Genomic DNA, 22,444 nt, shown 5'->3' with positions numbered 1-22,444 from the left:
AGTACACATACTATGTCAAAGCTGATAGTATAAATACCTGTTGTGGGATCTGAAAATCTAGGTATATGCTAGGAAATAATGTAAAAAGGCACAGGTGTGGTAGGCAGTGACAGTTTATGACAACTTCCTGGTTTGATTCTTCATGTGTTTTTTTGTAACATCCAGTGTTAGAATGAAATTCTCTTTTTTTTGCCCCCATTATTTGATTTGTAGACTACAGCTCTTTTGCAAGAAGGTGAGGCAGTAGTAAGTGATCTTACTGTTACAGTTTCATTAAAGGAACTTTTTTGCTCCTTTGACTGATTTCATGTGTGCAGTGATGGTTTCCAATAAAGGTCTTAGAGACAGTTGAAGTTTACTTTTATACTTTCCAATACTAATAGCATAAAAATCAGTCTAAGCAAATGAAACTGTATGCCTATGATAGTTCAGTTTGTAAGACTACTGTATATTATAATATATTCTAATATAGTACATGCTAATAATGTGTATACTAATATATGCATTAGTACAATCTGTAACAAAAGCACAGCTTTCTAGCATACCGTGTTTTAGTGACATACAGAATAGTAATTTAATGAAAAGGGATGATATTTGGAAATAAATTCTCCTAGATCTAGCTATTCACTTAGTACTGTTGAAGAAACTCTTTGCCTTTCAGAACAGTTTGCAAAATCCGCAGCCTAGTGAAGCCACTTTTGAGAACATTTGTCTTTACTGAAACCTATAGAAATTTTTAGATTTTTGCAGCACTGACTTGGTGATAATGCTTTAGCCAGCTCACATTTAGTATTGTCTGTCACAATAGAGACTGAAACTAAGCTGAAAAGATTCTAGCTGAAACTAGACTGAAAAAGATTAACGTTTGTTTTTGTTAGTACGCTTGGTTGTGAACTGCAGCAATTCAGGTGTGGGCACAACTTTATTCTGACTTGGTGATAATGTTTAAAAGAAGGGTAGAGGACAACTTGATATTGTTAACTTCCCAAATCACTTAAGCATGAATTGCAGAGGGGACTCCTTTAGAGGTATCTTTGAAGGCACTATCCATTATTGTTGTGGCATTGTGATCGTCCTGGTTTACAGTCTTTAGGATATTTGATAGATGTGAGCAGCCAAGTTTTATACAAAACTTATAAACATGGTGTTGGTTAACACAGCTTCTAGAAATAAACCGTTTTATAAAGGTGATGTTCCTTTCCTGTTGACTGGTTTTACATTATTTCAATCAGTAAGATATGCCCTGACCGTCATGTTTTACACAAACAGTGGTAAGAGGAAGCAGTGATGGTAGTTGAGATTATGCTTCTCCTATTCATAGATAGCTGATTCTTTCCTGGCAGTGAATGGAGTGCCTGTGTCCCGAACATGAAATTTTTGTTAACTTCTATAGACTGAAGTCCATTTGTGAATGTAATTCTGGTCTTGCAACTTAATTTATTTTTTTCCTGTGGAAGTTAGGGCATGCTCCTCTGTTTGGCAAGTCAGGTTTCTCCTGTTTCATCAGGTTCCTGTTGCTGCCAAGTTGGTCTCGGTTTGGGTGGGAATATTAGATGATTCAGTTCTGTCTTACAGCCTCTTTAGTTCTTTTGTTCAACATAGCCTCTTACTAACCTCTGTCGGGTGACTATATCATCTGCCAGGGTGCATGAAAAGGTTGCTTTGATAGGAACTCATAATCTGTTTTCCCATGGTGGGTGTTAGCAGATGTGTCGTGCGTGAATAAGTGACTATTTTCATTCACTGTTTTGTTATTGGGAGTTTCAGCCCAAGATGTAAGTGGAAGAAATCAAGAAAAATAAGGTCATATGTTCAGAATGAAATTGGCACGTTGCTACAGGTACACGCTGTCTTTAAGACTATGAACTTCTAGTGAAGTTGTATAGATGAATTATTTAACTCGGTAGCAGCTCTTAAAGAAAATGTATCACTATTTGCTCATTAAGGCTTGTGAATGCCAAGGCATTAACATATTAAGTCACTTGTGAACTGTAACGGTCATCAAAGTATTAAACTTTTTCCACGTAAGCAGTATTTGTAATTACCAGAGTAACTTTAATGGACCTATAATAGAAATTATGGTGGCAACATGACCAATAATTACGAATGAGATTAGGAACTGCAAGTGAAAGTGAGCTTATGTCCCCAGAGTGAAATCATTTATTGTAAGGAAAGAGTTAGGTGACTTTTCCCTTCATTATAATCTTGACCTTGACACTTGAGAAACTTGAGAAATATATTTCTGTTCTCTTAAACGTGCAATCCAATTGTTGTAAGCTTCAGTTTATTTAAAATTCAACTTAAAATAGCAAATACATTTAAACTTTTTTTTAAAATCAGTAACTTCATACATACAACTGATAAAATTGCAAATTGTGTATTGATTCTGTATAACAGCAGGCTTCTGCTGTCTGTCAAAAGCAAATTACTTGTCCTGCTTCTTGCTGTTTAAGAAATTGGGAAACCTACGATCTCTAGACAAAACATCCCCCTTCTTCCTAATGGATTTTTGAAGCATGCACACACTCCAGTGAACTCTTCAAAAGGATGGAGTAGTCTTCATACAAACAAACCATATCCAACCTTTTGTGACATTTTGAACCATAAGTAAGTTTTCAGGAGATCATAAATGCTTTTTTTCAGAAATGGAGTCACGATGCTGTTCTGCAAACCAGACTGAACGGATGAAACAGCTTGCTAAACCTTGTCCTGTCCTGTGCACAGGCTTAGTTGGTCATCTGAGCTGTCAGTGGGTTGCAGCCTATGGAAAACTTTCTTCTTCCCCCTTTCAGCCCCATTATTGCTATTCTGACAGTATTAGAACTAAATTGGCTCACTGAGGGGGTCAGGTAGAAATGGGAATTGGGACCATGTGGTGTGGGGAAGGAATGGAAAGTGGAAGAAGTAGGGAAAAGCCAAAGATTCCCTTTTAGCAATGATAGCAGGGGTAGGATCTTACATCAGTGCAACTTGTTTCATGGAATTGTACCCTTTAGGTAATTGTGTATGCTGTAATCAGTATTTGACAGCTTGTGCATCGCTACAAAAATCCCTTTTTGCCTTTGTACTGAATTATAACTAAAGAAGTATGAAATTTTTGTAACCTTCACCCTTGAGTAAATACTATCATAATCGTCAATCCATGCAAGAGTACAGTTAATGGCTTTAAATTAAAATTAAATTAGCAAATTTTAAGGAAAATGTAGGAAATAGTTACTAAGACTCTCTCCATCATCAAGTTTTTTATCTCTGTATAACTTGGTGATCTTTAATTAAATTTAATTAATAAAATGTAAAATTATCTTCGTTTCATTGGATGTTAAGATCCTTCCAGCTGTGGGGTGTAGACAAAAGTGTATCTCAACAGGATGGTTAAACTGTTCCATGTATTTATCAATGTACTGATAACTCTGGAAATTTTAAAATCTCAAAATTAAAACTCATTACAAGACCAGATTAATATCTAGAGCATTCTCTGATGTATCACACAGTACGTGAGCTGGTGGTAGCAAGAAGCTTGTATGAAATCTCAGTAGTCAAAAAGACGCTTTTTTCATCTGAGCTTAATTGAAAGAGGAGCTAATGTATATTACTGGCAATGCACAAAGACTGTCTTACTAAGATCTTTTAGTCATTCATATAAATCACTACATTTTTTTTCAAATGTCAGTCTGTTGCTAAAATGAAATTTCTTAAGGCAAAAATATGTTTGTGAAAATACAGTGTGCTTTTTGCTCTGAAAGGAAGTTGTACCTGCCTCTTTCCACTGAAGCAGTAGACTCCCAAATGTTGTTCCCTGTATAGTAGTCAGCTATGGAAAAACACTCTGGGCTAGAAACCTAGTTAGAGAACAAAAGGTGAGCTTATAGAATAGATTGTGTACTTAAAAGAACTGCAGCTAAATTTCTGTTAATTCCAAATGTATCTGTGCATATCTGTGCTGATAAAAGTTGTTTATAAAACTCAAAAAGAAATTTTAGATCTTAACTTTTTTAAGTGCTGCATGAATGTTATCCACTTTTCTGATGTCAAGCACGACATACTTTATCTTGAATGAGAGTAAGCTGGTTTGAGGAATTAAAAGAGCCTTCAAAGTTTCAAGTACTTGGGAATTATTCCACATGTTTAATGTAACGTCCTCCTTATTTGAGTCATAAGGGACATGCTTCACCTCATTGATTTTGAAATAAGCCATGAGTGCTGCTCCTATTCTTAGACATATAGTTTACTGCTAGTACTTGCATGACATTGGGCATGTCTAAGAGCATGCCTAAGAAACTGAGTTCCTTGAGGGAAGGAATATCTAGTTCCAAGTTGATGGGATTTGGGTCTCAGCACTGTCAGGACTGGACAAGCAGCAGAACTTGAGGCTCAGCAGTGTAGTTAAGCGCATGGAAACTTTGGGCACTTCCATCTAGGGTAGAGTTTGATTACAGCTTTGGATTTTATTCCTGTCTTGTGTGTTCTTGTCTCTTGTATATCACTCAGACCTGTTTTCATCTTCAGGATTCAAGATACTTGGTAGCCTCCATCAACAGTGCTTTTGCTAGTCATTTAATATGTACAACAGTGAGAGTAAATATGGCAAATAGTGGGAGTAATGGGTATGTAGCATTTGGGATCAAGTCCGAGAATATTGAAAGGGAACTGATTAATTTGTTGCCTCAATATATGTTGCATGAAATCCTTAAAGGGACATTCCCCCAACATCCTTTTAGCAAACGACACTAAATGTTGTTGTTCATTATATAGCTTAAGTGCTACAGTTTATGCTAATTGAACTTGCATGTAGGCCTTGTCTGTTTTTCCAGGTTCTTTGTACTGTGTAAACTTGAGTCATAATTACTGCTGTTGTCAGGAGGTGCTAGTTAATTTGTTCTGATGACACATTGGCATTTTGCTCAGTCACAGCAACATAGGAGAACCTGGTCAATTGTAGATACTTACTTGGTTTTGTTCCCTCTGATTTCTTGTGTGTCAGCTGGCTCCCCCAAACTACAAGATGAGATCTTCACTTTCAAATTAGGTTCATGTAGTTATATCTTTCATTTGCATCTTGGTTTAAAGTAGTAGTGCTCATTCCGTTTGTGCGTCATGTAGTAGTGAAAACTTATGTACTTTGGAGTCATAGGTTGCAGTCTTTTAAGTCACCTAAAAATGATTAAATGATGAAGCTTTTAAACTCTCTACTCTTGTCAAGTGATTTTATTTTGTTAAAAACTCCTAATATCATTTAGCAGTCAAGTCACTTTGATTTCTTTTGTTCAGTCTCTCTGATCACCTTGTCTGTCATTTACTAGGGCTTTTTTGAAGGCATACAGTTGCTCACAGTAAAAGCTGGAAAAATAAGTTGTAGTACCTGCAAGACCTTCATCATGCACATTATGGTGGGATTCCTTTCAAATGTTTCCTAAGAGCTACTTTCTAATATTATTTTCAAAATAAAAATTACTGTGTCATAACTGAAGATGATGACTTATTTCCCACTCTGTGTGTGTGACTTGTTGAATACACCTCTTGGTTGGCTTTTTGAAGTCCTTCATTAAGTGACAAGCTGGATGTTATATCGACATGGGTATTCCTGTCTTTTGCAGTTTGTAGGCCAAGTTTATTTCTTGTATATGTAAATAAGGGATAAAACTGGGACTAAGGGGTCTGAAGAGGACTCAGGAAAAAAGTTGACAAATCAATGGATTGACAAAAAGTTGACAAATCAAATCTTCTTATAGAGATGCAAAATCTGTAATTTAAATTTCAGAAATTTGGTAACAAAGTTGTATTTCTGTTTCTGGGGGTACCAGGAAATTAATCTGACTAGTACATACAGATGCTTTCACTAAAGTTGGTCCTTTTTTATCTCAATTGCTTCAAAAAGGAGTTGGATATTGAAATGTTTTTTAGGAACAAGATGGGGAAACACTTCCTGGGAGCAGGTGGGTTTCTGATAAGTACTTTGTAATCTTGAAATTTTACTCGTCTGAAAACTGAGACACAATGAAGCAACATATGTATAACAGGTGGTCTAATCCATGTAGATGCTATGCATAAATTAGTGGTTTAAAACTGACCTTGTACTGATAAATAAGGAATCTTCTTGTTAGTGCTCTCTTCTGAAATCAGCCTCGTAGTACCGTAGCTTGAAAGTTAGTACTATGGAGAGTGGTGTGAAGACTATAAACTAATTTCTAGTGGAAAGGCTGGTGTTATACAGGCTTCTTTTTCTTGAAACTGGTGACACTTTCTTTCCCCTTAGCTGACCCAGTTACTTGGAATAATTTTCACTTTGCAATACTCTTGATAAGTAAATGAAAAAACCACACCTTGGTGATGATAAAATCATTCTAGTATACTAAACTATCTCTACAATTTTTTCTGTGTTCCATGAAGACTTTTCATCATAACAATTTAAGAGACTGTCGAATAGTTGTCTTAATTTGTAGATGTTTAATACTGGTGTAATACTTATATAAAAGATACTTTCTGTTGTGAAGTAGAAATGGCCTCTGGGACTGGGGAGAATCTTTGTGTGGTGCTTGTCTACGTGAAGGTGTGATATGTGAAGTACTGATAAGAAGTTTGGTAAAGCTTAATTTTCAGGGGCAGAAAATAGACTGTTATGGTACAGGGCTTTATTCTTTCTACTATTAGTTTTTAGCTGTTATGTGTATCTATAAAGAGATTATTTAAAAATAAGACTTTGGACCATAGAAAATAAACCTATGAAGGAATATAATATTTTTCTGCAGATAACTTTTCTGGTTTGCATTGTTTCTTGTACTGGGATTCAGCTTCAGTATCACTGAATCTTCAGAATAGATTGGATTTTAACTTGTAACGAGAATAGGTACAGATAAACACTCTTGTACTGTTTTGTTGTAACTAGAGCTTGATTATCTGGGATTTTGTAAATTTAATGCCCGAAATGGCTTTTTAATGTCATTGGCATAAATGATTAGGCAACATATGTTCTAGAACAAACTACAACTCAAAGTTTACAAAGTCAGTTCGGTTGGCTCACTGTACCATACAATATTTCACCAAAAGGCAAAATTATGGGAGCGGATTATAAACCAAGGCTTAGATTATGAAGGGACAACCTTAGTTCAAATAAAGCAATCTTTGTGTCTCATGTGCTTTGAGCTCTAAATCTGTCTTTATGCAGCTTCATTTCAGTAGAAACCAGCTAAAGAACAAAAAGCTTGAGTTTTATGTTTCTCTATCTGTGTGGTGCAAGCTGTCAAACAGCAATTGGGAATGAAGAGAATCTCCATTTTGAGGCCATCTGTGTAGGTTCTTTTGTCTGAACCTGACAAGAGGTCATGGCAGATGGTGGGGTCACAAAGTCTGGCTTCTTGAGCTTGACAAAATGTGTTCATAAAGCTGGAAGAATACCAACTGTTCGTACTGGCTGAAGAGCATTGTGGCAAAGGACTGTAACAGTTTATGGACAATACCTTCTGGATCACTAAGCTTGACAGCAAATAACTTGTCAAAGATGAAACTAGTTTGCTTCTCTGTAAACAGGTTAAAACTGCTTAGCAAATGTGTTCTTCACAATGTTTTATTTGAGTAAATTACTTGTAAACCCTCTTAAAGAAAGAGAGGGAGGTCAGGCTGCATCATGAGTTTTGGCCAGAGCTCCAGATGATGTATTTGGAGAGTTTGTGTGGAAGGAGGAGGGAGGTGGAAAAAGGCACATAAATCATCATTTTCAGATGCAATGCAAGGATTCAGTATTTGCATTTTGCCATGACCACTGTAGCTTTATGGCTTTTCTGCGGCTCTTCTTCAGGTTTTAGGATTGCTACACAGATCCAGTAGCCCCTTTCTCCAGGGTATGAATAGATATCTCTTTGTAGTGTCCTCTCCGAAAGCAGACAAAAATGCTTCTTATTTTCTTGGATGTTTTGTTGTGAAACTAAAACTTAGAAGTTTTCATGGGAGAATGTCTTAGTAGCAGAATTGTGTGGTGTTCACATGCTGGAGTAACTGCTTAATTATGGCTGCAATAAATTGAGGCACCAAGGAAGATAAATATAACTCATTCAACAGGAAATGGAGAACACCTCTAAGTTGAATAAAATGTTTTTCCACTATTTCTAATAACAGTTTAATTGATATGATGTCTGAATAAACCAAGAAATCTATAGAAACATCCTAGAATTTAAAATTCTTCTGGGTTGTTCAAAACCACTAATGTAGTGATGGTAGAGTTCCATCACTAGCTGTGCACGCTACTGCAACAATTTTTGGCACTTTTCTAAAACGGAGGTGAAGACGCTGGCTGTTCTCAAACTTTGCTTAGGTTAAAATACAGAGGAAATAGCATGAGTTGCACTCTGCTTTTGTAGCTGGTGAGTTCTGCTGTAAATGGTTATGACTCATATTTGGTAACTAGTTCAGGCATCTTCCAAAAGATTTTGCTGGATTGATTCCACACTTGAAATTGTGAACAGTTCTCCCTCTCTTATACATCCAAGTGCAATTCAGATATCTTCAGTAGTCCGTTTTTTAACAGCAAGTAGTACTTATAAGTACTTTTTAAGTTCTTAAATGCTTTGTCAGGTTAATTCTATCTTTAAAATTATTTGTGCTGCCAGTGTTGATTTGTAACTTGTTTTCTTCTGTTTTCTGTAAGACTTCTGGAAGCTTTGATTTAAAAAAGAAGTCACTTTAAGGATTTTTCAGTATACTAAAATGTTTGTCTTTTCCTGGAATTCTAATATTATAATTCTAAATATGTAGGGTTAGTAAAAAAGCCTGAAAATATTTAAAAGATGAGTTTGAACTGAAATGCTTTTTCTTGGATGTTTCCTAAAAATACTTAATGTTTGCTGTGTATGTACATTTCATAGTATTTCCTGCTTTTTATCAAGGTCTTTGGATGTCTGCAGCGAGGGAATTAGAAGCTTTCTGTGTTGTTGGAGGCTAAAGACAAATGGAGAGAATTAATTCACTTCCAGTTTTTAGAGTCAATCTGCATTAGATGCAAATGATTGCATGGTTTTAATTACAATACTTTAGTAATGGTATGACATGCATTGCTAGCACATTAATATACTTAGGTCTCTATGTAAGTTGGGCCTTATATATAAGATTACATTTCTCTGTTCCAAGCAACATACATTTCTAGTATCTGTGCAGAACCTGACTATTGTGGTGATTGATTTTTATCAAAAAGTAAAAAAAAAAAAATAATAAAAAAAATCTATCCTTCGGAGATGCAGGGTTTCAGCTAGAAAGGTAACTGAAAATATATTTTACTAAGATATTTTATTAACTTTCTTACAGGATGTTCATTTTAAGGATTCTGTGAAGATGAAGAGGGGTATCTGATGGTTTTACGGACTATAAAGCAATATTGTCTGACATGACGGCAAAAAATGTAAGTATAATTCTATGAAATATATTACTTTTTATTTTGGCATGCTGCCAGTCACTTCTGGCTTTCAGAATTTGAAGGTCTTCATGTTTGGTTTCTTGTATTTGTCCATACTAGAAGTCAAACATGAAGACCTTCAAATTCAAAAATCTTCTCCTATTTTTATATACCACAAATGTGTACCCCATCATCGTCTGCAGTATTTTGATAAATTTAAACTGGTTAGATGCTCTTTTAAGGATGTGGAGTTTACTCAGTTTTACGTCAGGTTGATAACTGGGGCAATGCTTTATGCTGTTTGATATTGATCCTTACAGATCCCTTCCAACTTGAGATATTCTATGATTCCTCTAACATTGCTCCAGACTTACCAGAGAGCTTCTCATTTTGTTGAAGCATCTCACCTTTACACCAGAGTAAAATCCTTTTACTGAGTCGGAATCTCAAAACTCAAGAAAGAACAGAAAGCATATTTCTTTACTAATGTCAGTACACTCTTGGTTTCTAGAAGACTGAGGGCCTTCCTGTTTCTTCATCTGCCGCATCAACAACCCTGTAGCGTGGTGTCTAGAGGCTCTATATTTGACTCCCCTGTCTTGAGTTCTGAGGAAGCTTATGAAATGTCTAACATCCTGACCTTAATTTTCTGCCTAATTAGCTGTGCTTGCTGAGGTACACAATTTGTATAGAGAACAGTTCTGATTAAGCTTGGTGGTCAGTGAGTTGAGTATGACTTTGGGCCCTGGGCAGTTTACCTGTTGACTGCCTTTGATAGGGCATCCTGCAATCTAATTAAATCTGAACAGGTTTAGGAACCAACATGGCTAAAGAAATACCCTACAATAAAAGTGCAGGTAACCCTAGGATGGCTCTCTGTTCAGTAACTGCAAAAGCTTTTGTGCATATTTGGTTAGATTGATGCCAAGGGCATAGTTTGGTTAAATTAATTCTCAAGTCTCAGAAATTTCTTTTATGTTGGCTTTATTAATAGTTTCATTTGGTGTGTAGTTCCAGGTAAGGCTTTCAGATGTCTTAAGTCTGACTGTTTGATTCAAGCTGACCAAGCCAGAAAATAAATGGATGTGTATATGCAAAGCCCTTTGACTTACTTATTTCGTAGGCCATATTCAACTCTAGTATAAATAGGTAATTCTACTGATCTATGTGGAACAGCTGCACAAATCCAAATCATTTGTGGTTTTGACCTTTTATTCAATGCAGTCAAAGGATAAATACCAATGCCAATAAAATCCATGGAGTGTTGTGTGATTGAGTCATAGAGTGACATAGGTTGGAAGGGATCTCAGGAGGCCATCTACTCTGGTGCTTTGTGTAAAACTCTGACACTTGAATTGAGAATGCAGTTGCTTAGTGCTTTGTTCAGGGCCGCTCAGGGCTTTGGGTTTTGAATGCCTCTGAGGACAGACATATGACATTCAGTCTGGGCAACTTACTCTTTTGCTGAATATAGAAATATGTTTTTGTTGTTTAATGCAAGGCTATAGTTACTTTATAGAATAAATATTGTATTGGTATGTATGCTTTGAAATTTTGCATATTAAACTATGCAAACCTAGCTATTTAGCTAATGTTTATGGGTTTATTTTTAAAAAATCAGCTACTGTGGTGCAGATGAAAGTAGAACTCAGTTCTCATGTTTGTTAAGTATACCCCTTCAAAGGATTTGCAAAGTAAGTAACAGTGTAAAAACAAGGGTGGTCATATTCTTTCTGTCCTTATTTGTAGCACTTCTTCAGGATTTCCCAACCTTAGCTACTCAGAACTGCACACTCAGGCCAATAGTGTCAGCCCTAGGGTTTTCTATTGCTGTTAGAAGCATTCTTGGGCCTTCTGAATTTGCAGAGTTCCAAGGTTTAGCATATATCTATGGGTTTCTGCAGCCTGAAACCCGTTTCAAATGTAAGGTTAGTGTTTGTCTGTTATACTGCCTGAAATATTTTAATGCTCTGCAGAGCAAGTTGAGGGAGAGAGCTTCTCTGCAGAAGTTTGGTTTTTTTTTTTTTTCTTTCTGTTGAAGCATCAAGGAAAGGGAACTTTGAAGTACTGGAATTTGGACATCTGGGAAAGTCTTAAAGGGCCCATCTTTCATCAAACATGTACACATCAGGAAGCTGTCCCCTCTGTGTTCTGAAATCACTACCCCTCAACTGGGACACAGCAGTCTAGGGATGTTTGCGCTCCTAATGCATCACAAGAACAAAGTGCAGTGAACTTAGGCTAAAATGTATTTGCATCTCACGTGCATAAGCTCTGTTGAGCAACCTTGTCTGCAAGAAAGCTTGCACTTCAAGCGAATGGCAAAATGTTACCATAGATTGAATGTGTATGTAAGATGAATACTGTTCCCCATCACTGCTTTTTCTGTGCTAACTTCTTGAGTATGTGATGGGAGAATTACCAAGGCTGGGCTGAGTGCTCACTTTCTCTAAATGCAGGACACTTTCTAGTATCTGCTTGTGGAACATTGCTTATGGGTGATTTGACCTTCCTTACAAAACAAATCCAACCAAAACAGCTATGCAATAATAAGATGTTGAATAAAAGTTACAGATTCTCTTGGAGATGAGGTGTTTACATGCTTACCATACACATTGTACCCAGATGTAATTTAAATCGCTCTGTCAGAATGGCTTATTTCGTTCTTTGCTTATATCATAAAATGCATTTTTCTTGCCTGTTTTGTACTTCCATTTGCATCTGTCCTTCAGGTAGGAAGACACCAAAACAGTATTGAGAAATGGGGAAAAAAGAGCAAATACTCATGGTAAACTTATTTTTAGGACAAAATAAATAATACGACTCAAGCAGATTATTTGAATAAGACTGTTAGTTTTGATTGTCTGATCTGAATTTATATACATGTGCTTGTAAAGTTGTTTGTCACTACTTCTCAGGGGGTGGTTGTCTTGTCATAGATGAGGTCAGTTAAATGACTATAATAGTTCGTCTTTCACATGTCAATATGGAAGAAAAGGAGTTAGTTTAACTGTTGAAGTTGGTCAAGAGGGCCTTAAACAAGCCTTAACACCTGTCTTAAACAGGAAACTCTTCAAAAACAATGTAAAGGACATTAGCTGTTCTGCACTGATAGTCCATGCAGGTTTCTTTTGAATGATGACAGCACCCTTTTTAGGTGCTGAGTTGTTTCTGTAAGCAGTAGTACTACAGTATGTCTAGAAATGTGTCTGTTAGGGCTTACAGGTATAAGAAACAGCCAGTTAGTGAATTCCCTACCCATTTACAACTTCTACATGCTATAATCTGGATTAATTCTATGGCAGAGAGCACAAAAACTTTTCAGGTTGCTGGGAAAGTTGGTTTCTGTAAGGAAAGGGAAAGATTGCAGGTGGAGACTTGCTACCTGAATAATAGGTCAAGCAGTGGAGAAGGCTGATAAGCTGCAAGAGCAGCTCATGACAGTTTGCCCCATCCAAGACTCTCGTTGTGATTCTTTTTTTCTTTCCCCTTGCCCCATCTGGAAACTTCTTAGTCACCTACTAGGAAAAGGGAAAAAAACTTGATGAAAATATTTAATAGGATGCAAAGGCCTGCCAAGTGCTTGCTTCATCTTACTTTATGGCTGGATTCATCTTGCTGCAGATGGATAGAAGCAGGAGTCCAGCTCTTGCCATACCGAGTAATCCAGATGCTCTGGGGCAGTGTTATAAAGCAGAAATATCAGGCAAACCATACAAAAAGTAATAAATAATACCTAGGTAAGCACTGGGTTGTTTGCTGGTTTTAGCTTAGGAGTAGTTAAATGACAAGATTATTCCCAAAAGGAGTGGGTGGTACAGTCTCTAGATAACAACATGGCCTGGGACCTCTCAGACATAGCAATGGAATACTATAAAGTTCTCATTCTGCTGCAGTATTGTAATATTGCATCACACTTTGCTTCTGAGGGCTTAGTTATGATAATTCTTCTGCAGGAGAAACAAATTTCTTTAGATCTGCCACACTTCTTATTTAAGCTCTCATGAAATTAAAGTTTGTTTTCAAGTTCTTCTAAACTTAGGTACAAAGATTATAAAATTGAGAGGAGTGCTCCTGCTCATTGGATGCTCTTTATAAATGTGTTACTAGGACCATCATTGTGAAAATACATATACCTATGCAAACTAAAATTCTGCTGTAATTTGGTATCACTTGGATCACTGCAGTACAAGATACAAAAAGAAAAAACAGCCTCAAGTACTTTGTTACCTTTCCTTAAATAATGAATCAGTTAAATAATCTAAATCTTTCAGAGAATTAAATGTAAATGTTTGAATTGTCATAATGGCTGGAGAGTCATCTTGGGCTGACAGTGCATATGTATATCATCTTCAGTGTTTAATTGAACCACCAATATGAATCAATAGGGAAATGTAGAGCTGTAAATCTAGAACTGAAGGTTCAATTGTGAACAAATTGCAGTGCTGTGTTTGAAGATGTTCATGGGAATCATAATTCTTATCCTTTCTCTTGGAACAAGTTAAGGCCTCTATATCTAACACTTGATATTTATCCCTGTGGCTCCCCTGTGCCTCTGAATTAAAATTTTCTCCTATTTGTGCTCTATTTATTGCAGAGGCGGGGTCTTAGGGAGAAGCTGATACTGTTACTTATTGTGCAAAGACAGCAGTAGTAGGATCCAAGAGTGCTGGCTCTTCATCCTGGCTTTGCAGTCATAATGCCCTTTCAATGCTATATGCTATGCAATTTACTAACCTTTCCAACCTCTATTTTAAAGATCTCCTCAGGAATACATTTTCAGTGTAAGGAGTCACAGTGACCTCTTACCACATGAGCTTTCCTTGCCGCCCGGGTACCTGGGCAAAGAATACTAGAATGCTGCTGTTCTCCCTATGGACCTGCTACCAAAACGTGATAGGAGACGTTTTGCGTTTGTTTTCATGTCTTCCTCCTCTTTCCCCTGCTCAAATCCAGGCGTTCCTGTTCCCTTCCTCTCCAGCCCTATTGCATTGCCTCTGCACCGCTGCCACCTGGTGGGAGACAAAAGGGAAAATGGAGAGGAAAAAATGAGACAGACTTGCTCTCTTTCAAAAGCAACTTCTGGTGGTACCATAGTCTGCAACAACCAAAGCACTTGGTTGCCCGTTGGAAATAGTTTCTTGAGCGTCTAGTTGGGTGTGACAGGAAAGAGCAAGTTGTCTGATACAGACAACGTTTGAGACAAATTGATGAACTATATTGAGCATCTCCAAGGACTTGTTTACAGAAGCATGTAACTTAGCTCATTTAGGCAGTGTTTTACAATCAGGATAGTGCGCCAACAGTTAATGTTCATATGTTGCTCCTGATGATGAAAAAGTCTTAATAGAAGTAATTTCAAGAGAGTCTGTCACAATGCTCCATGCAGATTTTCCCCTTCAAAAATTACTTGCCAAATACAAGTTCTCCAGTGGAACTGGGCAATTGAATGCTTGTAGTAGGTATTTTTTGTTCTTGTGTAGTTTATTTTAGTGTTATGTTACTACTATTTAATATGCCTACAATTAAATTATTCTCTAATTTGATATGATGAAAATTCTATGAGCAGCCCTAGCATATGTCCATTATTACTACAAGCATCTGTAAAATAAAGCAAATCTTTGATCTTTGATTGTATGATTGTTTTTTCTCAACTCGGATACCTGAACCTTTTGTCCCAATTATTTACAGAAGTAGTCAAATTTTGTAATATTCTAAAAAGAGGTTTTGTACTATTTAGTTTAATTGCCTACTGCTCCAACGGAGCTCCATCCCTCAGTGCTTATCACAGCTTCCGACTTGGAAGCAAAACAAAATGCTTTGTTGAACAGAGGTTACTAAGGTGGGGCAAGCATAATGCTCTGAAACTGCAGAATGCCTTACCATTACTTGCTGTTACTGGGCCCATTCCTTGTTAGCTGGGATCTGAGGGACTTTCCATCTCTTCTCTCCATCATCCAGGAGCAGTTATCTTGCATTTTTCTGTACCAACTCCACCTTCCTATGCTTTGTGTACATGACAAAATCTGAGGTGCACCATTCTGTATATGATTTAAGTTCTCCATGTCCCCAGTAATTTACCCTCAGGGTAAATAAGTTTATCTCTGAAGACTAGGGAATGTATTTAAAATGCATCAACAATCACATCTCCTCAGACTTGTAGACCGTGCAGCTTAGTACTGAGAGTACTGGACATCTGGCAGATTTCTGTTGTGTTATTGGTGGCAGCTGCTCTGTTTGACTTGGAGGGGACAGTGACTTACACCATAATAGCCAGAATGCGCTGCTTTGGTTGTGTAGTACAGTATCAGAATATTTAGGGGGTTTTTTTTGTTAAGAACTTAGTTAAAATTAGAGTTTGTCTTCATATATACACAGTAAATGTCTTTGATCCTTTGCTTTGAATCTCATGCTCTTGTTAGACTCTACTATCGATAGGATTATCATGTTTCAGAGATGCAGAACAGATTACTTTTGTAATACTGTTAGTTGCAGACTAGAAAACACAGAAAGGTTTATCATATTTTAAGACTTCAAAAATGTTTTGTTCAGGTTGGTGTGACTTCCACAAATGGAGACTTGAAAGGATTTATAGATCAGAACCAGAGTCCAACAAAAGGTAAGAGAATCCTATTTGTATACACAGAAAAGAAGCATACATTAAGACTTATTTCTCTCTTATGTTTACTAAATTAGTATTACTGCTGATTTCACCGCATATGGTTGGTTCAGTTTTGGGAGACTCAGATTTTAAATGTTCAAAATGCATTTCATATGTTCACACTGGTACATATTTTATTACTGACATGCAGGTGTCAGCAACAAAGATTTGAAGATCTTCAGGTTTTCAGAGGGGAAAAGAGTGTAGTAAAAATAACTAGAAGATAAAATAAGCCCCCCCCCCCTTTTTTTTTTTTCTTTCCTTGATGGTGAATAATGTGCTGAATTTCCTGATTTTCACCCCACCTTAAAGTTCCCAGACTCTGTTGTAGTCCAAATGGGAGAGAAGGTTAAGCATGACTTCATGGCATGACTTCATGGCTAGTGATATCTCATGGTACTTTTGTAAGGTCTCCAGACAATTTACAATAATTATTATATTTTGTCCTATCCTGTTTCATCTTAACATTTCTATATTAATCACTTTTGACTCTAAAACAGTGTGTTGGCAGTCAGGACAGCTGTAGGATTCCAGTAAAATGAAACTGCAACCCCTTATCAATATTAGAAAACTCGAGGATTGACAATTCAGGAAATGCTTTGATCACCCTTTCTAAGTAAATGCAGGTTTGCTGTTATCCACTGCAATAAACAAATGCATGTACTGGCTGGAAGAATGATTTTTGGCTCATCATGACAGTTAGGTGCATCAGACTTCAGAGTCTGAAAAAATGAAAGAGTCTAAACAGAAAATGGCTAGAGCTACAGTATCTTCCTAGTTTTCTAAACTATGCAGAACATTACAGACTGGTTTTAGGTGCACTCGTAATTTGAGAATTAATTTATTGCACACCGGCGAGGTAATTTCCCTTTGTGTTTCATTATTATGTGATTATTGTGTCATGATACTAGGGAAGGAGACTAAAATAAGTGCAACATTTTCAAATAATTTCAAATCTGTGAGACAAGCAATTGATTTGTTCAGCGAATAACTGAATTTAATAACTTTATAAAGTATAGGGCATTAATGTTAGTAGTAATATCTCAGTGATACTTATCCCAGTCTTTATTAGATTTTGCTTCTGGGATGCTGGATGTATTATTTACCTCCATTCTTCTGTATTTTCTAAAATGTTATGCTCTAATGATTTTTATTTTTTTTTTTAAACCTTGAGGTATAATGAAAAGTCACTGACATCTCTGTTGAGATATAACATCTTGTTCACACTGGAGAATCAAGTATTCCAGAAAAGCTGGAAAACCTTGCATGCCAGTATCTAAGCTGTCTCTTACTTTAAATCTGAAGTATCCTTTACTTCTGGCATGTCCACTGTTGAGCTCTGGAAGTTAAGGAAGGGGGGAAGAAACTCCAAACAGGCATTCAGATCCACTATCTCTTAACAGGGCTTTGTGAACTTCCTAGTAAATACAGTTTTTGTTGTTTTATCCATTATTTAACTCATTTCCTATAGTAAAAATAAAGGCAATTTATTGCTACATATCTGGGCCTGTTCATAATGTGCCTTCACAGTGTTCTTAGACTGAAGCATGATGGATTTATATGTTCAAGAGGAAAAGAGAGAGGCTATTTGCTCAGATAAGGATCTTCTTGAAAGCATCAGATTTCAAGTGCTAGAAATTTTTGTTTAGAAAAGTTGCGTTTAATGTTTTTTTTCTTTCCAAAAAGATAATTATTTGTGGTGTGTGTTTATTTGTTATTTGCCTCTAGCACAAACATACTAATTCAGTACCAATATTTACATTAAAGGAACACTTCAGATTCCAGTGCTGAGCCATGAACGCATAGAAAATTCCTTGCAAATTTGTCTTCTGTTTTGTTTTTTTAATGAACTCTGATCTTTTATTATACTATGAAATCTATTGTGTAATTCTGGTTTTACTGGGTTTAATTCTGAAAAATGCTGGACTGTGCTAGGTAAACCCACTGCTTTGCCACTTTGCCTAGTAACAGTAGACTGCAGCCTGGATCTCTGAGGATGCTGTTTCAAACTGCAGGAGGAGGTCTTGAAACACTTACCAAATCAGCTGTTGCTCTTTCTGTACTCATATAGCTGCAGTCTCATTCTGTAGCATTAGCACCACTAGAGAGAGTTATGTAGGGGAAACTTTCTGACTTTTTCACACTAAAAATGTGTAATCAAAATAGCTAATCACTTGACTCTTGCGCTCTAAAATTACTTTCTCTGCTTTTTTTTCCATTCACAGGCTTAACTTTCAAAATCTCTTTTCTCCCTGAGTTTTTCCCCTGAACCATCTGAAGCAGTTAGTCTGTTGCTGCTGTTCCAGTGTGTGTTAGATCAGGCTTAATTTATCTTTCCCACCATGACCTGTAGTGACCATGCACAATCTCTGGATATTTTCCAGGTTTATTTTGCTACAGGAGAAGTTAATGCTCACAGACTGCTTAGGTATTGCAATCTAATCTGTAAGTCTTACAGTACTGCTGTGTCACTTCTCCTGATTTTTAAATCTGAATTACTGTTCCTAAATAGGTCGACAGGTTGTTCGGTTTATTTGGAGTTTCAGTTTTCTTATTACTTGCTTGTTTCCTGTGCTTGTTAGTGAGTACTGCAGTCTTGTTGCTGTAGCCTTTTTTGATTCAGGCTTTTTAAAATACTTTATTATTTTTTTTTATTCCTCCTATAGATGATGTCTGGGAAAAAGAAGCATTTCTGGTACCCGGTGTATCTAAATGCAATACAGATTTACTAAGGAATTTGATGTTTTAAATGTGATGATTGCAGAATCAAAGCACATACATCCAAATTTGTAACTGTCATAAAAAGACTTACTGCCTAATTCTGAAGGGAACTAGATTTTTCTTTCTAGGTGTGCTTAGAAGAAATATCACAGTGCTCAGCAGAGCATTAACTCGGAATGTTGTTCACTTTAAGGAACAATTCCTGTTCAACAGAGAATTTACTTTCCTACATTTGTTGCCTTTAACTCGGAGGCAACTGGCTCTTTTGGCTAAAGGATCTCTATTTGGAGCTTGTTTCTTCTGCTTGAAATGAATACACATTGGATCGGAGAGGGAATGCCACATGCAGATGGCTCTTGACTAATGGCCAAGGTACTGGGCTAATGCCAGGGACCGCTTGCTGCAAGGATGGTCATAGGGTAAAATATTTTAAGTAGTCCACACAGCACAGTCTGGTTATCTCCTTTCTGAAAGTCATTTTCACTCCCTTTTTCACTCAGTCTTTGACATAGGTTCTTACTGTTACAGTCAAAATTGTTCAGCTATGGGAAGATGGGCTGACTATGCTTCATTTCCTTATCTAAAAGTACCTGGCAGACTAGATTAAAATTCCTCCTCTAGGAGACCTGCATTTTAATTCTCCCAGACAGAAAAAATCAGCCCTGGTTCTCATTCTTTAGTGAATGAATACTCTTGGGTTACTGAATGCAAAAGAGATGCTTCCTCTCACGTTTTGGAGAACAGAGATGATTGTTGCTGTTCTTACCCTTGAGGATAGATCTGTACACATGTGTTACATATTCTTCTAGTGTTTTATCATGGATTGTGCCCGTTGGGAGAAACTCCCGATACGCTCCATGCTAACAAGACTGACACACTCCTGGGTGCAGGCAGAACCTTGGTGCCTAATAAAGTTAATTGACTACAACTAACTTATTCCATTATTTAGGCAAAATCCTGGTTTAAGTGGCAAGATGTCTTTGTGAAGTTGACCCATTCTGTTAAAGTTATTAAGTGTAATTACTCAAGTTAGTTCTTGAGCAGGTATAATGAGGTTTGTGAAGGAGTTGGATAGTGACAGTTCAGTTGTGGTTTTGGGGTGATTGTTTCAAGCTGTGAATTAATTAAATCAGACATACTGTAGAGTTCACGTTGAAAAGTTCCCTATGTAACCTGGAGAATTTCAAATTTAATCTGTTTGGCAGACATTCCCCATCAATAAGTTGAAGGCTTCCAGTGTTGTAATGCTGTTCATATATATCATAGAAATGGAAAATCGGATCTTTTCCTGCCGATTCCAAGCAGAGGGCGCATCTGTATTACCACTTGGTCACTTGTCCCGTAAGGCCACCTCGCCTGCCCTCCGTGCCTCCGCATGGATGTCTGCGGCTCTGAGGGCTCCATTCTAGGTTACAGAGTAGTCCCGAGGCCCCCCGACCTGCTGAGCGTTGGAGTTGCCTAGGTATGCAAAAATCAGGTTTGCAGTCAGGCGTTAAGTGCAAAATCATTTTCGTAGTCAACGAAGCTGCTGCTTCTCAGCTGTAAAGTCCGTGAGGTGTGGTGCCACCAGGTGCGGGCTCTAATGCAACACACCTGAAATGAGTTCATTTGTTACCCTCTGCGGTGACAGGTGAAGGGACGGCGCGTCCTGAAGATTCCTTTCAACGGAACAAGGTACTCCGAGAACTCCACATTTGAAAGAAGATCTCTGCTCGGTCTGTGCAGCTCCGCAGAACAAGCCGGGGCGGCGGAGGCGCGGCCGCCCAGCCTGCGGGCCGCCCGCCAGGGAGGGCAGAACGGCCCCGGCCGGCCGCGACAGCCCCGCTCCGGCACGGCGCCCCGTCCTTAACGCAGGGCAGTGCCGGCTGCCGGGGGTGCTGCCTCTGGGCGTCGCTCCCACCAGGTGCTGACGTTTCTTGCCCCGGGGCGCAGCAGCCCGAGCAAAACCTCTTTCCGCCCCGTCACCTTCCAGGCGCTGCCGCCTTGGCTGTGCTGCAGCGTGGGACCGGCTGCACTGAAAGCGTCCGGTTAGGCATAGGAGTACCGGCGCGAATGACCGTATTTACAGCTGCACGGGTGGACGAGGAGCGGCTTCGCCGGGGCGGCGGTGGGACCGTGCCGCAGGCTCCGCGGGCGCGCTCCGGCGCGGGCTCCCCTGGGGCGGCCCCGGGCCCTGCCGCCCGCCGCGCCTCGGCTCGCTCGGCGCGCGATTGCTCCCGCCTGGCCGCGCCGCAGGATGCCCCCCGGGTAACAAAGGCGCGCGGGCGGGGCCCGCCTTCGCCCGCAGCCCGGCGGAGCGGGCCCGGCCGGTGCCCCCCCCCCCCCCCCCCCCCTTCGCTCTCTGGCTTGCCTAGTTTAAACTTAACACGGTGGCACGGGGAGGGGGCATCGCCCGGCGCCGCCGCCGCCAGAGGGGGGGAGGGAAGCGCAGAAGACGAGCTCCTGACTGAACCCGGGTAGCGGGAGCAGAGAGTTTTTACAGCGTTCCGGGAAGCGTGCGCTTGAAATGCCCAGACCGTGCGTGGTACGGCAGAGGGGCGTGCTGCCATCCCGGGGAGCTCCGGAGGCTGGAGAAATCCATCGCGGGGGGGGGGGGGGGGAGCGGGCCCTGCAGCAGTGCGGGCCCTGCAGCAGTGCGGGCGGGGGCCGGCCGGCTGGACGGCAGCCCTGCAGAAAGGGGCCGGGGGTGCTGGCGGGCAGCAGGTTGACGGCGAGCCAGCAACGGGCCCTGGCCTCGAGGAAGGCTAACGGTCTCCTGGGGCGCGCGGGGAGAAGCGTTGTCAGCCGGTGGAGGGAGGCGACCCTTCCCCTCCGCTCAGCCCTGGTGAGGCCACCCCGCCAGCTGTGGGGCTCCTCGGTGAAAGAGAGGCACGGACGCAGTGCAGGGAGTCCAGCCAAGGGCCGTTGAGGTCGTGAAGGGACTGGAACATCTCTCACGTGAGGAAGGGCTGAGAGAGCTGCGACCGCAGTCTGGAGAAGAGAAGCCTCGGGGGAACCTACCAATGTATATGAACCTACCAATGTATATGAATACCTGCAAGGAGGGTGCATAGAGGATGGAGCCAGGGCCTTTTCAGTGGTGCCCAGTGGCAGGACCAGAGGCATGGGCACAGACTGAAACACAGGGGGGTTTCTCTGACCGTCAGGAAGCGCTTTTTTTTTACCGTGAGGGTGACTGACCACTGGCACAGGTTGCCCAGAGAAGCTGTGGAGTCTCCATCCTTGGAGATGCTCGGGAGCTGTCCAGACCTGGTCCTGGGTGGCCTGCTCTGGCTGACCCTGCTTGAGCAGGGGGGTTGGACAAGATGATCTCCGGAGGTCCCTCCCAGCTGTTCTGTGATTCCATCTGCAGATTCTTGTAACTTTGCTTGTTAAGTATATATTTCATCAAGAATAGTTAGTTTAGGATGGGGGAGGGGGTTAGTTATGAGTTAATGTTTTTCATAAACTTGAGAAGTTGGGGTTTGATCAGAATTATTACAGTTACAACAGAAACAACAGCAAAATCAGTAGAAATTATCAGGAAGGCTTGGTTTTGGGGAAAAAATTTCTTACCAGACTTTGAGCTGGAAAAATCCCAATGGGAATTTCTTTCCAAAAAAACCCCAAGATGTATCCTGTAACAAGGTCGTTTCATTCAATACTCATCGCTGCTGGTAGGAACAAAGAGGTAATACATCTGA

At 39.4% G+C, this 22,444-nt stretch overlaps 1 protein-coding gene across 7 annotated transcripts in view; it reads left to right on the top strand.

The window, feature by feature from the left end:
- TFDP2 (transcription factor Dp-2) overlaps positions 1 to 22,444 on the top strand; it is a 60,369-nt gene that overhangs the window by 3,118 nt on the left and 34,807 nt on the right. For 4 of the 7 annotated variants that reach the window (XM_049802063.1, XM_049802062.1, XM_049802065.1 and 1 more), the window contains exons 2-3: positions 9,292 to 9,385; positions 15,932 to 15,998. In XM_049802063.1, coding sequence (XP_049658020.1) covers positions 9,371 to 9,385; positions 15,932 to 15,998 — 82 coding nt within the window. In that variant the 5' untranslated portion in view covers positions 9,292 to 9,370. Of the gene's footprint in view, positions 1 to 2,163; positions 9,386 to 15,931; positions 15,999 to 21,238; positions 21,286 to 21,777; positions 22,432 to 22,444 lie in introns of those variants that run through there. The other 3 variants (XM_049802061.1, XM_049802068.1, XM_049802067.1) reach the window with 3 other exon arrangements.

The sequence above is a fragment of the Accipiter gentilis genome, chromosome 6 (assembly GCF_929443795.1).
Source record: "Accipiter gentilis chromosome 6, bAccGen1.1, whole genome shotgun sequence".
Classification (NCBI taxonomy): Eukaryota; Metazoa; Chordata; class Aves; order Accipitriformes; family Accipitridae; genus Astur; species Astur gentilis.
Note: the sequence above shows the minus strand (reverse complement) of the source record. Positions and strands in the feature narration are given on the sequence as shown.